Source organism: Copadichromis virginalis, linkage group LG6 (genome assembly GCF_057382275.1).
Source record: "Copadichromis virginalis isolate Kocher_CV1m ecotype Utaka linkage group LG6, C_Virginalis_male_GT1.1, whole genome shotgun sequence".
Lineage (NCBI taxonomy): Eukaryota > Metazoa > Chordata > Actinopteri > Cichliformes > Cichlidae > Copadichromis > Copadichromis virginalis.
The window spans coordinates 38,040,033-38,054,867 of NC_140623.1; the positions used below are offsets into that span (position 1 = coordinate 38,040,033).

A 14,835-nucleotide genomic window follows, 5' to 3' on the forward strand; every position below is an offset into this window, starting at 1 on the left:
CCCCTCTGCCCAGCATAAAGCACAAGGCTCGCGTGCAGAGTGAAGCGGGAAAAAAGTGCGAGAGAGAGGCTGAGAGAAAGAAAAAAAAAAAAAAACACGTGACGGCTCGCGATAAGGAGCCGGCTCGCGTCGTTCACGTCAAAGAGTCGGCTCTAAGAGCCATTTCGTTCGCGAACGACCCATCACTACAGTGTGTGTGTGTGTGTGTATGGTGTGTGCTTGCAAGAGAGGAGGGCGACAGGACTAGATTATCCTTTACTAAATTGTGCTCCAGTATGAAGGGCTGAGTCTCCTGCAGGGAACACTGAAACAGACACACACATATGTGAAAACACAGTCTGACCACTGCCTTGGAGATGATAAATGTGGGTCTCAGCGTAGCTCTCAGCTCCAGGGAGTCAACTTGGAGACACAGAGACCCAGTTTTTACTTTTTTAACCGGGGGAAAGTGGAAGCTGGGGCTACAATGGAGCAGTAAGCAGAGACAAAGATGGGTGATGTGCGCAGATGGTGGCCAGACCCCCAGGGATCAGGCTGATGTTGTTGTGGGTTTCTCTGTGGGCCAATGGGAAGTGTCCTGACCTGCCGCTGTGGATCCTGTGAAGTGTTGCCACACCTAATGACAGGTGGTTTATCATCCTTGTGATAAACTTAGACAAAGCCTATATTGTGTGTAGATTTACTGATTTAATTCTCCTGATAGATATACAGACCTAATATGTCAGTAGTAGTGAAACATATGCTATGTGTTTCTTGAAACACTTTTCAATCCACCTGTTTCTATGTGCAGTTTTGATAGTTGAAGAAAATATAATCTGATCAAACATTATTCAGCTTTAAATATTGTTCAGCTTTAAAGTTACTGTGCAACTGTGTAATAAAAATGTGCTCACGACTTTGGCCTTGAGAGCGATAAGAAGCGATCGCCTCATCCTGCAGGTGCATGATATCTGCAAGCGAAGAGACTAGAACACCCAAGGCCGATTTCCTTTTATGGAGTTGTTTTTCTGCTAATGCAGCACTTTCCTCACAACCCCCTCCTGTAAGTTTTAGAGAATATATACCCATCCTCACAGCAAATATTGGGAATCTCCTGATGTGAGCTGTGTTGAGAGGTTGTCTCTGTCTCAATAAAAGTTCACTGATTCCCCATCTGCTGCAGGTGTCCGGTTGTCTTCATTCTCCGCCAGCCTGGTTAAGTCAATTCCTCCTTAACATCTAAAAGAACCTATTTAATGAAGGAAGACGGGTTCACTTTGTGTTTAATATTATTCTATTGCTGTTGTTGTTTTTTTTTATATCCTTCAATTGGCGTCACGAACAGGATCCGCTCCAGGCCAAACTGGAACGGATGGGAGGACATCGGCAGTGGTCTGAGTGAACGGAGTTTGGACAAAAGCTGTGTGCACACAAAAACAAGGTAAGCAGACCTTTTATTTCTGCTATATTGAACATTATAAAAATACTTAGTGTCCAAACTCCTAGTAATTCATAACCAAAATTGTCTGGCTTACTTAAGGCTTGTTGAGAATCAGACAAGTGAATAAGAGATAAGTGAATAAGAAATAAGTGAATAAGTGAATAAAGATAAGAGTGAACTGAGGTCTGACCACGGTTGCAGCCGACGGGTTGCTCTCCGGTGTCGGATAAATACCTCAGTGCAGGTCTGGGACCTTGAAAGGGTTTATTAGTAACGCCTTTCTAAACAAATTAAAAGGTTAAAGGCCTTGAGAATATTTTTTAGTAATATTCTCTAAACTACAGAAGGGTTAGGAAGGCCCAGAGGACTTTATTAGAAAAGATCCTCTAAAACTTAAAAAGGAGAAGTACTGGTTGGAATCCAAAGGAGGGGTCCCTTTGATCAATAGGAGAAAACGGATCTCTTCTTAAAACCCCGATGATTTTAGTGTTTTAAATGTTTTGATGTTCTGTTTGATATTGGACACACATAAATACACGCTGAATGCTTGCTGTGGAACACTGGGCAGGACAGTTTGGTTCTCCGTTGTTCACAGATTACACAATTAAAGGAACTAGGTTCCTCTTTTGGTTAAAATAATACACCACACATAGCATTTTTTTACACATTTATTACATACATAAGGAGGGTAATGAGTGACTGCAGGTAATGTATGAAGTGTGAATGAGACGTGTGAACAAGGTGACAACCAACTAGCACCCCTATCAGGAAGCTCTAGGCAAGGTTACCCGCCAGACTCCGGTTTGGTAGAAGCTTGGTAACACCTGAAGGGATATTTCAGTGCTGACTCACCTTTAAAGCAGCGCCCCAGCTGTTAGTGCCTAACAGAGGCAGAAACCCAGCTGGCCCAAATTCTCCTTTAAAATCAATAAAAGAACACTCCTCCATTGACAGTAAAATGGATGGAGAATTAGATCGAGAAACTAATGATGATGGTTGGGGTCCCGGTGTTATTCTTAGCACATTGGGAGAACAATTAACATGTGTTGAGACAGTCATCAACTCCACACACCAGCCTAAAGAAGCAAAAAAGCAGAAAGAGTCATTGAGGAAAACAGCTGAAAGGTTAATGAAAGAAAAGGGAAAGGACGAGGGGAGTAGTGGTAATTGGGGAATAATTTGGCAGAATAAGGCTATGCAGGCAAAAGAGAAAGAGGAAGAAGCCAACTCAGCAGCAGCAGGTGCAGGTGTGATGAGCGGGGTGAGACACAGAAAGTGAATATATACAGTGATTCAGCTTATGCTGTGGGAGCAGTGCATGTGGAGCTCAAGCAGTGGCTAAGAGCTGGTTTTTTGACAGCCAGCGGAAAGCCTATTAAACATGAGATAGAAATGAGGGAATTAGCGGAAGCACTGTTGTTACCTGTTAAGGTGGCAGTGGTAAAATGCAAAGGACACAGTGCCGGATTGGATTTAGTGGCATTAGGTAACAAACAGGCCGACTTAGTAGCTAAGCAGACAGCTGGTTACTTACCCTCCCTGATTATGGTAATGGACCCAGAAGCCACACCCCCTCCAGAAAGACCACCCATACAACTAGGCCTAGCCACAATCAGAGAGTTACAGGACAAAGCCAGCCCCCAGGAAAAATCATTATGGGTAACAAGAGGGGCCACAAACACAGATGTTTGGCGTAGCCCAGATGGAAGGCCCATTCTACCGCCAGGGGTCAGACAGACAGCAATGGAAGAGGCACATGGAGTGGGGCATGTGGGACCTGCACAAATGATGAGAAACTTAGCCGCCTGGTGGCACCCTTATTTAAAAGACATGACAAAATACATGGTTAAAACCTGTAAGGAGTGCAACCAATTTGGAATCAAGCCCACCTTCAAGCCAATAGCAGGGTACTTCCCCATCCCACTTTGCCCAGGGAAAGAAATAATCATTGATTACACAGACATGGTGGACAGAGTAGGTGGTTACAGGTACCTGCTGGTGGCTGTGGATGCATTTTCAGGTTGGCCAGAAGCCTGGCCGACAGCAAGTGAAAACAGTAGAACTGTGGTGAAGTGTCTGATTAATCATTATATACCACAGCATGGGTTTCCCGAGGTCATAAGGTCGGACAATGGTTCACATTTCAGGAACCACGATCTGCAGAGGGTTGAAGCCGCATTAGGTTTGAAACATAAGTTTGGCTCAGTTTACCACCCCCAGTCCCAGGGGAAAGTGGAAAGGATGAATCAAACTCTAAAAACTAAATTGGCTAAAATCTGTGCACAGACCAAATTAGATTGGGTTAAGGCATTGCCTCTTGCATTAATGTCCATAAGATGCTCAGTAAATCAAACCTCTGGTTACACTCCATTTGAGTTGGAGCATGGCAGGCCTTTTCCTGGCCCCTCCTCTCGCCTGTTAATGTCGGATGAAGCTGATTCAGACCTCGATCCGAGGACATATTATAACATGCTCCGCAGTTTTGTTGCCCAGTATTCCTCACAGGTCGCTGAAAGAAACCAGCAAGAGCTGAAAGAGGCGGCTACACCTGGAATGGACTACGTCCTCCTGAAAGTCACAAAGAGAAAGTGGGCTGAGCCTCGCTGGACAGGCCCTTACCGCATAACAGAGCGGACCTCCCACGCTGTCAGGCTCGAAGGGAAAGGTGACACCTGGTTTCATTACACACAGTGCGCTGCTGCCACCGAACCAGGAAGAACCTTGAGAGAGGTGCAGAAGGACCTGTCAGAAGGAGCTGCAACAGCATCACCAACCACTTGAGGGAGCCAAAACTCAACCTACAAGCCGGCTGGTTACAAAAGGGGGTGTTCTTCATAATGAACTAAACATTTTTATTTTTCTATTTTTAACATCTTTTATGACTTTGCTTTTATATTGGCTTGAGTTTTTAAGATTTACATTTTACATTGCAATAGTTTTAACCGCTGAAAGCTCATTTAAAGTTGTGTCACTGATACTTTTTGTTGCTCTTTAACTCCTAGAACACGCCCTTGGCGAGGTGGGGGGAACTGGACCACCTTTCTCTGCCCCATCATCCTCTATTAGAAGACATCCAAGCTAAGTAAACATGTCTTGGCCCTTTCCCCCTGAAATGACAGGCAGGCAAAGATGTTGCGTCTTTGTTTGCTTCCTGGCCCTGGGTCTCATTCCCATTGGCATAATCCTGATCTGTGAAGGGCCCCCGACACTTCTGACACCTTCAAGTTCAAAAGCTTCGCCCCCTTCTGACAGTCCCAATCTGACAAATGTAGCCCCTAGGGTCTTGCCCACCACTTCCTCTCCAGTTTTGCCCACGCCCGATCGATTTAGAAAGAAACGAGACACGGTTACCTCCTGTACCCCAAGTACGACTAGAATGATTACTCTCTGTGTCCCCAACAATAAAAGTTGGGTAGTCGAAATAGATTTCGCTAGCTTCCCAGTCACTCCCGTCACCAAAGACCAAGGGGGGGATCTTTTTAACCTTGCAGTACATCTCTCCTCCTCAGTGTGGTATATAACCCTGGGAGGTTGGCATCAGTGGAAGTGGTCCAGTTTAGTGTCAGAAACGGACCTCGATTGGTCCAAGCACTCTAGGGGTCAGGCTTTGCACTGGAGAAACCAAAATATGCTCAGAATAGCAAAAAAACCGGATCTTTCAGGCTTAATTTTTACCCTAAAGGATCTGGCCTTGACCTCCTGTCAACAATTTATACTTGCCCCTTGGACTGATCGCACCGCCCTGTATTGGCAAATGGAAATATGCCCTAGCGTTGGTGCAGCTCCAAGCTCTGTAGTTAAAGATGATAACCCCACCTTTAATGGCCCTCCGGTGACATATACAAACGGGGGGAGAAACGGCCGAATACGCATTGTAGACACAAATAAAATGTCTAAAGATGACCTCTTCCAAATTCTAACCGGTATTTCTGGAGCAACAAACAACTGGTTACTACTAGCTGAACAAGCTGCTGACAAGACGGCTTCCGACTGCATAGTATGTATGGGAGCCCGCCCCACTTTAAGAGTTGTACCGGCGCCAGTCAATAGTGCATGCCTCCTGCATCTTATGAACAATACAAAACGAGGTCATTGCTCATATCTGGAAAACCACTTTCCTAAAACTCAACGCTCGGTCTCTAATAAACCACCTTTCTTTTCATCAGATGTAGCTGTGAACAATTTCACTTGTATTAACCTGACTGGCAATGCAGTAAAACTAGGTAGCTTGAACTCTTCTTGGTGCACTGAGATGACGGTTATGAAACCAAACTTCCGACCTACGGCTAGGGCTGATTTGTGGTGGTGGTGTGGCAATAACAAGTTATATGATGGTTTCCCTCGGGATGCGTCAGGTCTTTGCGCTCTCATAACTCTTATTTTACCTGTTTTAGTCACTCCAGTAGATCTCTCTATAGAAGTACACGAAGTTGGCCTCCCATCCTCCTCTGAACGCCGCTCTAAACGTTCTCTAATCCCAGGTTCAGCTCATAATCCAACCTATATTGATGCTGTAGGTATACCCCGGGGGGTCCCCGATGAATATAAACTGCGAGACCAGGTTAAAGCAGGATGGGCCTCGATACTTTGGATGGTTGAAATAAATGCGAATGTAGACAGAATTAACTACATTCACTTTAATGTGCAACTGTTGGCTAATTACACTCGAGATGGTTTTGAAGCTGTGCATGCACAGTTATCTGCCACTTCCCTAATGGCTTTCCAAAACAGGGTCGCAACGGATTTTCTCCTCGCAGAAAGAGGCGGAGTCTGCAGCCTTTTTGGTCAGGAGTGCTGTACCTATATCCCCAATAACACAGCTCCTGATGGTTCCCTCACTAAAGCTATTACTGGCCTCACAGCTCTTACTGTTAAAATGAAGGAACACTCGGGCGTTGATACTGCCATGTGGGACTCTTGGCTTAACATGTTTGGCAAATATAAGGCCCTTGTAGCTTCCATCCTAGTTTCCATCTCAGTTTTTGTTGCTGTCCTAGTCACCTGCGGTTGCTGTTGTATTCCATGCATTCGATCCCTCTTCCAGAGACTGATTGTTACAGCTTTCACTCCTGAGGATAAGGATCTCGCCCGGCAGATGCCTTTATTGGCTAGTCAACTTCCCACCTCCTCGCCAACGGATGATGAAAACTCTGATCGTGAGGGTGACGAACATTATCGTCTTTCTCTTGTTTAAATGCTTCTAGAATGGTTGTTTCTCTGTGGTGTTTTGTATTAGACTTGTTATTAATTGTTTCCCTCACCCACTTCCTCTTGAAGGATATATCTGGTTGAACTGTGTCTGGTCGGGTTGTGAGGGTTAAGCGATGTTCTCAGGGTCTCCGGACTTAAGCCTGAGCGAATGTGTACTCCCACCACTGGATATAAATTGTTTTTTTTTCCACACCCCTTCCTCACGTTTTACCATATTCACTTTTGAATGTCCTTAGCAGTTACCGTTCTGGGTTTATTTTACGGTTGATTTATTCTTTCACATTTTCACGTTTATATCTCTCATTATTATAGTATACTCTGTACTCTCCACATTTTTATCATTACTTATGTTTTTTGGTTGCTGGGTTACAGGAACTGTTAATTTTGTGTCACTACCCTGGTTGCACTGACTCGTGTATCCTTGTGTGCAGGACAGCTGTTACTGCTTTCATCGGGAACCGAGACTGCTTGCAGCCGACCCCTGGGCAGGGTGGTGCCTGGACTCTTTTCTCCTCATCTGCAATGACAGATAAAGACAAATGATAAGACCCGAGGAGTTTTTCGAGCCAGGCTTCGACACGTCTCTGTGTTCCTTTGAATGTTACTTATTTTTGTGTGTTGACCCATTTAAGATGGGTCAAAAGGGGGATTTGAAGAAAATATAATCTGATCAAACATTATTCAGCTTTAAATATTGTTCAGCTTTAAAGTTACTGTGCAACTGTGTAATAAAAATGTGCTCACGACTTTGGCCTTGAGAGCGATAAGAAGCGATCGCCTCATCCTGCAGGTGCATGATATCTGCAAGCGAAGAGACTAGAACACCCAAGGCCGATTTCCTTTTATGGAGTTGTTTTTCTGCTAATGCAGCACTTTCCTCACAACCCCCTCCTGTAAGTTTTAGAGAATATATACCCATCCTCACAGCAAATATTGGGAATCTCCTGATGTGAGCTGTGTTGAGAGGTTGTCTCTGTCTCAATAAAAGTTCACTGATTCCCCATCTGCTGCAGGTGTCCGGTTGTCTTCATTCTCCGCCAGCCTGGTTAAGTCAATTCCTCCTTAACATCTAAAAGAACCTATTTAATGAAGGAAGACGGGTTCACTTTGTGTTTAATATTATTCTATTGCTGTTGTTGTTTTTTTTTATATCCTTCATAGTGAGAATAATTTAGAAAAATCTTAATAACAATAAAAAAAGGTCAAAACATACAAAACAAAAAGTGGAAAAAAGCTGATTTACTGAATAAAACCTTACTGAATAAATGTATACGCTAAAGGTTCTGCTGAACACATTATATATGTCTAGACCAACTTGGTATTATGAAATAGCATTTAATTAATGATGTTTTTTGTTGTTGTTGTTGTTGTTGTTGCTTTTATGTATATTTATATTCAGAGCTGCTGTGACATAGTTGAATCCTTATCACTACAGACTTTTCTTCTCTAATTTTAATGAAACCCAAGTGGACAATTGGGAGCTTTGTGAAATACCTTCTGATAATAATAAACTTGCTATAAAATTTCCTTGTATCTCTTATTTGCAAATTTTATTGACATTAACTTAAATTGCAACATATATGAATGATAGTGTCTATCAAAGGGTACCTTTGCATGCTGCAAAGATGCAATTGTGGAGTTTATATTACGTCTATGTCTACAGTTCAGCGAGTTCATTTGTCTCTGTTAGTTTTCCTCACACCCCTGTTTTTCTTCTTGTTCTTCTGCTTTTGTAAATTAGTATCATAAAGTCTCAGGATGAGTGTGAACTTTAGTGTTACACAGACGTACCAGCAAGTGAAAATATGGCTCTTCTTCTTCATTTGCATTGCAGTCACAGATTTAAAATTCCCTTTGTAGTGGGAAAACAGTGCTTTTAGATAGCACTCAAATCCACCATTATCAAGTCAGTTAACAAGTGTTAACACTGTCCATTCTTCCAAAATAGTGCAAGAGACTTGAAATTTTTGTAACAAACAGGAATGGACCTGTTTTTTCCAGTTTATGGAGGCCCCGACACCTTGCTAAAACTATTATGATCCCTGATGAGGAACTAGCATGCAGAAAGGTCTTTAATGGTGTTATAAACAAGACATACAATAAATAAAATACCTGTTTCTGTGAGAAACTAAAATGTGCTCTTTTGTATGAGATTTCAACCCTTTCCCTACATAGATGGTTGAATGCACGTTACTAGGTGCCTCAATTTTCCCTTTTGATCTTAAAAAAAGGCTATTTAATAACCCACGCTGTTTGAAAGATTTAAATGCTAAAGTTCAGTATGCAAGTACTAAAGATATGAAAAAGAAATATTTCTGCCTTACAATTTCCACTTTCCCATTTGGAGGTTCAAGCCATATGTATTTATTTATTTTTTTCGTTTATTGCAACATGTTCTTGCTGTCTTTATTTGAGTGTGCCATTTCTTCTTTGGAGCATTTTTCCTGAAACTTCAAGAATAATTAACATTGATTCCAAATGTGCAGTCCCATACAGAAAAGAAATAGTAAAAACTTATATGTGATTACTCATGAAAGTGGCCACTTTCATGAGTAAATCATATAAGGCTTACATGATTTACTCATGAAAGTGGCCACTTTCGCATACATTGTTTTAGTAAGTATCCAAAACATACAAGTTTCATTATATAATTTTTCAAGGGATCTTATATCTGTTTTCACACTTATATGCTTTTCATACAAGTTTCACACAAGACAGATACAAACTTTATAAGATTTATATATATCTTTTCCATATGGGGTTCCTGTAGCTTAAAGCTCTCAGCTATGTTATCTGACAGCTTTGGACTGATTTGACAGCCAATGTACAATGCAACAGGTGAGAATCAATTCACGGGGCTTGGCGTATATTGATCCATACACTCTGGTAGGAGAGAAAAAAGGAGATGTATACACTTTCCACATTGAAGTACATATCCAATTTAAAAAAAGAAAGACTACCATGACAAAAACCAGTCCCTGCAACTTTAAATTCTGCGGAGCAGTAACTCAGGCTTCTATCCGGTTGAAGTCTGACATCATTAGCTGTTTCCTGGTCCAAACTCTGCTTCAGTTCCCAAAGTCAAATAAACACTGCCACATCACTGAGAGTTACAAACTATCTCAATTCTTTCATCTTTAATAAAATGATCAGTGTGGCTGCTCTACCAGGTGTAACAATTAAGTTTAACATCCAGGCATCCACAAAAAAAGAATTTATGAACTTTAACGGAGTTCAAAGTTAGCAAGGAGTTAGCGTGCTAGTTTCCATCTAAAGATGATATATAGCATGTTCTGACTGAGGGGTTTCTGAAATTTTTAAATGCACAGCTATCACTGTATCTCTGCTATCGCTTCCGATATGAATGAAGACAGAAAACTAAACAGTAGTGATGTTTGTTGGGTTACTGAAGTTGGGCTACCTGGTGCTATGGTTAGCATAATATTAATACATTAGCACAGTGAAGCTGGAGGATGAACACTAGCTTTTTTCCACTCGATAAACGTTAACGTGAGGGTTCCCGATGGGTAGGGACAAATGCAGTTCCATGGCAGGATGCTGTAAACGGACCAAACTTCAGTCAGGAGAAAAAGTTAGAGATAATCCATCCACAATAGTAGGTTAGTTATTAATATCCTGCTGCTGTAGGGTATTAAAAACTGAGCTTTAAAACATGCTACCGATGAATAGTAGTGATAAAAACTGGGAGAGACCCAATTACTGATTTTTTTTAGGAACTTGTTCAGATTAAATAGAACAAGATACAGAGCATTAAAACATGTTAAAAACACAACAGCCTTAATAAGTAATAAGTAGTTTGGACCTGGAAGCGGGGTTCATAAGTCATCAACCAGATTGGCCGATTTGCATGACTAATCTCTCCTTTTAATCATTTAAGCCAATAGAGTCACTACTTTCACAGCCAATCCCACCACTCACAAATTGTGTGAAAAATACATGGGGCAGATGCATGACACTCGCCATTGTCCAAAGAAATCTCTGTAACTGGGCAGAAAATTGTGATTTTTTTTTTTTTTAACCAAATTGTAGCAGTGTAAATTTGTTTTGGATGCAAGACAGCGCAGGCAAGACATAAGTCATGGATCTGTTTTTCAAATGTGAGTCGTAATTTAGGTCTTATTTTGCTGCTGGTTCAGTGTTGTTACTTCTCCAGTTACGTGTAGTCGGGTGAATGGGGTATTCCATGCTTGGTGTTTAGGTCATTTTGCGGTATTTGTTTACATGCTTATTTATTTGTTTGTTGGTTTAGCTGTGTATACCACACATGTCTATATTTACATAACAGACCTGTAAATTAAACAAGATGTTAGCACAGTGAAGCTGGAGATTGAACAAGATGTTCGCGGCCAATGAAACAAGATCTTCCACTTCCTGCACTGAAAAAAAGGCCATGTTGGATTTATTTAATTCAATAGTGGACATTGGTTGCACACAACTGTTTTGCTTTGGCAGAAACTTAAGCAACTGAGTTAAATCAACACAACTTTTTCATATTCAATAAACCTGTGCATTTTGTGTTGATAAAACACAATTGAAACATGTTTAGATGAAGTAAGGTGAGCTCTTGGAATATTTTAATTCTTCACAATTTTGTCATTTTATTTCAACACTATTCAATAACTTTTACCCCAATATTACTTGGTCACTTAAATACTACATGTTGTCTTCATATTACATAATGTTCAACAAAGTCTAGAGTCTGGTTAACATAAAAATTGAATGGATCTACAACAATGCTGTGAGGCAACAGCACTAACCGCCATGCCACCAAGCTATCAATCCAGCCTTAACAAAGTAGGGAAGCTATGATTTCTGTACGTTTTTGTCCTTGACAGGTTAAACCACAATAAATAGCGACAGCATACACGTGGTGTGTGTGTAGTTGTCTGCCTCTTATAACTCCAGTGATTTTCCTGCAGTTTGAAATCACGTGCTATCTTGTGAATTTCATGAGTCCAGCAACTAACCACTCTTACTAGATTGTATCAGGTCATCTCAACAAGAACAAATTAAGTTGTTGAATTTCATACAGATCCTACATGATTTAATTACGTTCAAGATAGAAACATGACATTTTTGTGTTCAAATTACAAGTTAGGCTTTTATAAATGTAACAACCACCCAATTTACTTTTTTCGGTGTACCGAAAAAAGTAGAGGCGGCTGTTCGTCTTGACTGAGATGGATGCCTTCCTCAAACCACGATCTAAAGCGCATGAAACTGAAATCCTGTGCGGTGTCGCGAGATTTAACATTGATATATTATTGACTTACTTCACTCGAACATGATATGAACAATTTAATAAACCCTCTCTGCATATCATGTAGTTTCTACACTATACAGTTACACTTAACTTTAAAGCATTAGGCAATTGTGTTAAATACACGCAAGATGCTTACATAATACATCCAAGAGATGGCCAATCCCTTTTTTCAATGTGACCCCGGTACCGGGGGTGTTCGGGTTTAACCCTTTAAAGCCGGTCAGAGCAGGCACGCTCCGTTTTGCATAACTATTTTTAAATCCCTGTAGAACCGGAACCGCGTAAGCTAGCGCAATCATTTTTTTCGCATATGAAACCAGAGGAGTTGTACTTACATCTTATTATGCCATCAGCTTATCCTAGGTCACGGTTTCCTTCCACATAAAGCTTTGCAAAAATTGCATAAAAATATTCCAGAAACACGCTTTGCCAATCCGATCAGCTGTTCGTAACACTTCCCACATTGAAAAAGACGTCAACACGAATGATCGCCCGAAACCGGAAGTGACGTCATTTTCGCGAAAAATGTAGTTTTTTACTTGTAGGCCTTAAAAGCCTATACTGGTGTTTTTATAAGTCATGTTTGACTCTATACTTTTCTGAATAGTTTCTTGGATGCTTAGAACTCGAATTGCACTGCTGGAAATAGTTTATTTTGATGCACATGCTGTTTTCTTTGCAAATTTGCATCATAGGATTGTTTTTCGTTTTTCCTGCAGTATATAAAAATTGCTGTATCTCAAAAATAAAACTATGAAGACACTTAAAATAAATTTCCTGTTGTTGTAAACTATTTTTTGCAACTTTTTTGTATTTAAAGTTTTGAGGGATAAGCCTCTTAAATTTCTCCAAGTAGAAATATATGTAAAAAAACAAAAACGATTTTCAATTTTTTTTGTAGTTTATTGCACTTTTTTGTAATTAATGTAGTTACTATGGACTTAATGCATATGTCACCCTTTTTAACTGAGTAGTCCAAAATCAGTCAAATCCACAGTAATCTGTCATACAAAGTCAAGGAAAAAAACAATATTTCAGAATCTACTCTTGTTGGGTTCAGTTAGGATCGTAAGGAGACTGGCAGTGGTAACTCAACTTAAAGAAGGAATATCCCTCCACTCAGAATGAGACACTGACAACAACTTAAAGGGAGAAAAGTGATTTGAGTGTATTCAACATTTAAATGCTCCAAAACATAGACATGAACAAAACATTTAGACCATTTCAAACATGTAAATCTCAACAATGTACAATATATCACTTAAAGTGTCCATAAATGTATTAGGTAGGCTGTCCATTTCAGTTCAGTGCACTTAGTATTCAGTGTTCTTAGTAAGTGTTAATTATCTTTAGTCACAGTTTTGCTTTTTGATGCATCAGTTTTTTGTGTTAAGTGGAATCAGATCTGACCCAAAAAAGGAAAAAAGTAACAACATAAAGCGTCCTGAGATCTCAGAAAAAAACGTTAATCCAAAAAAAAATTGCAATCGTTGTATCCTACCACCCTCCAAGGAAACAGGTGGCCTTCAGATTGAGAACGTCCTTTCTAGGCACCTCCAGTGGCATCCAGTCCTTAGATGGCACCGCCCGGTCCTTGCAGCTAGGGCTGGGCGATATATCGAGTTTTTTAAAAATATCTATATATTTTCATACGAGATATAAGATGTGACAATATCATTTATATCGATATAGTCTATGTTACGTTATAATTATACTTGTGGAGCCGCAGGTTTGCCTCTCTTTCGTCCACTTTTGTCTCTACGCAACGTTACTCGGCCTCGCCTCGCCTCTCCTTCACTGAACACAACTCCCCCTCCCCCATTCACCTGCAGGCAATGACAAGATGAAAGCGGAAAATCTCCGTTACCGAGTTACCGCGGATCGTCCCATGCGTGGGGCTGGACGGCGTCAACGTGTTAGCGAGCTAACCACGCTAACGAGCTAACCGCGCTAACGACATGCAGCCCGGAGGAGCTGCACGGCCTAAAATCCTTTCATTTTCTCAAAAATCGACAGTGCGCCTTATGTATGAATTCTGGTTGTGCTTACTGACCGCGAACCGATTTTATGTGGTACACAGCGCTCAGCAATCTGTCAAAAAATGTTTTAATATGACTTTGCTAAGCTATGGAGCTGCACCGCTTGATGGATTGTCGGAGGATGCAGCTGTGAAATCTGTCTCTTTGTTATTATGCTCAGCGTCTATTCGTTTACATTTTGACTGCACAATTGTGAGCTTTTTGTTATGCACAAAAACAACATTGTTGTCTTTTATTTATGGACCATGATTATTTAATAAATGCTGATAATTTATTTTTGAGTAATTTCTTCATGTACATCTACGCTGTATGTAAATAAAAGTGCCCGTGTGACATCTGGGACACAGTGTGACTAAGAACTCTCTTTTTGTTCTTAACTTATGGCTTTAAAAAAAATATATCGAGATATATATCTTATATCGCCATCCAGCTAAAAAATATCGAGATATGAATTTTGGGTCATATCGCCCAGCCCTACTTGCAGCAGATTTCTACCACGTAAAAAAAACCAGCCTGCACACAACGTGCAGTGCAATCACTCACTTGTAAAATAAAACGTGTTTCTCTAGTGTTATCCTTTTTTTCCCCCACACATCTATACAGTTCTTATTGGCCAATAACAATTTATCAACAACAAAAATACATTTCACTGCAAATCATGAAGCATGAAAAGTGTCTCCGTGGTGTGTTAGCTAAAACTTCACATGTAAGCGGATTAGCCCAGGGAGCACATGTGGGTTCTGTCACTACCCGATCCGTACCGAAAACCCGATCGGTACCCCGCATGCGCAAATCTTACGTCACTTCCTCTCTTTGCCAACATTGCGACATTCAATATATTTGAATGATACGGTTAGCGCCCAGTTAGCTCCTAGCATTTC

The 14,835-nt window shown here is 40.8% G+C and overlaps 1 protein-coding gene and 1 long non-coding RNA gene across 2 annotated transcripts; both read left to right on the top strand.

Annotated features, from left to right (window-relative positions):
• The first annotated feature begins 804 nt into the window (after window positions 1-804).
• LOC146708422 (uncharacterized) lies at window positions 805-1,800 on the top strand. Its single transcript, XR_014920954.1, has 2 exons — window positions 805-1,194; window positions 1,325-1,800. It is a non-coding gene; the product is annotated as an uncharacterized LOC146708422 (long non-coding RNA).
• Window positions 1,801-4,253: 2,453 nt separating this feature from the next.
• Window positions 4,254-7,013, top strand: LOC146708423 (uncharacterized). Its single transcript, XM_085460302.1, has one exon. The coding sequence runs from the start codon at window positions 4,509-4,511 to the stop codon at window positions 6,612-6,614; it is 2,106 nt and encodes a 701-aa protein (XP_085316428.1). The 5' UTR covers window positions 4,254-4,508; the 3' UTR covers window positions 6,615-7,013.
• Window positions 7,014-14,835: the final 7,822 nt, after the last annotated feature.

What these genes read in the sequence shown, in the direction of transcription:
- LOC146708423 (XM_085460302.1), top strand. Translation starts at nt 4,509, where the DNA reads ATGTCTTGGCCCTTTCCCCCTGAAATGACAGGCAGGCAAAGATGTTGC.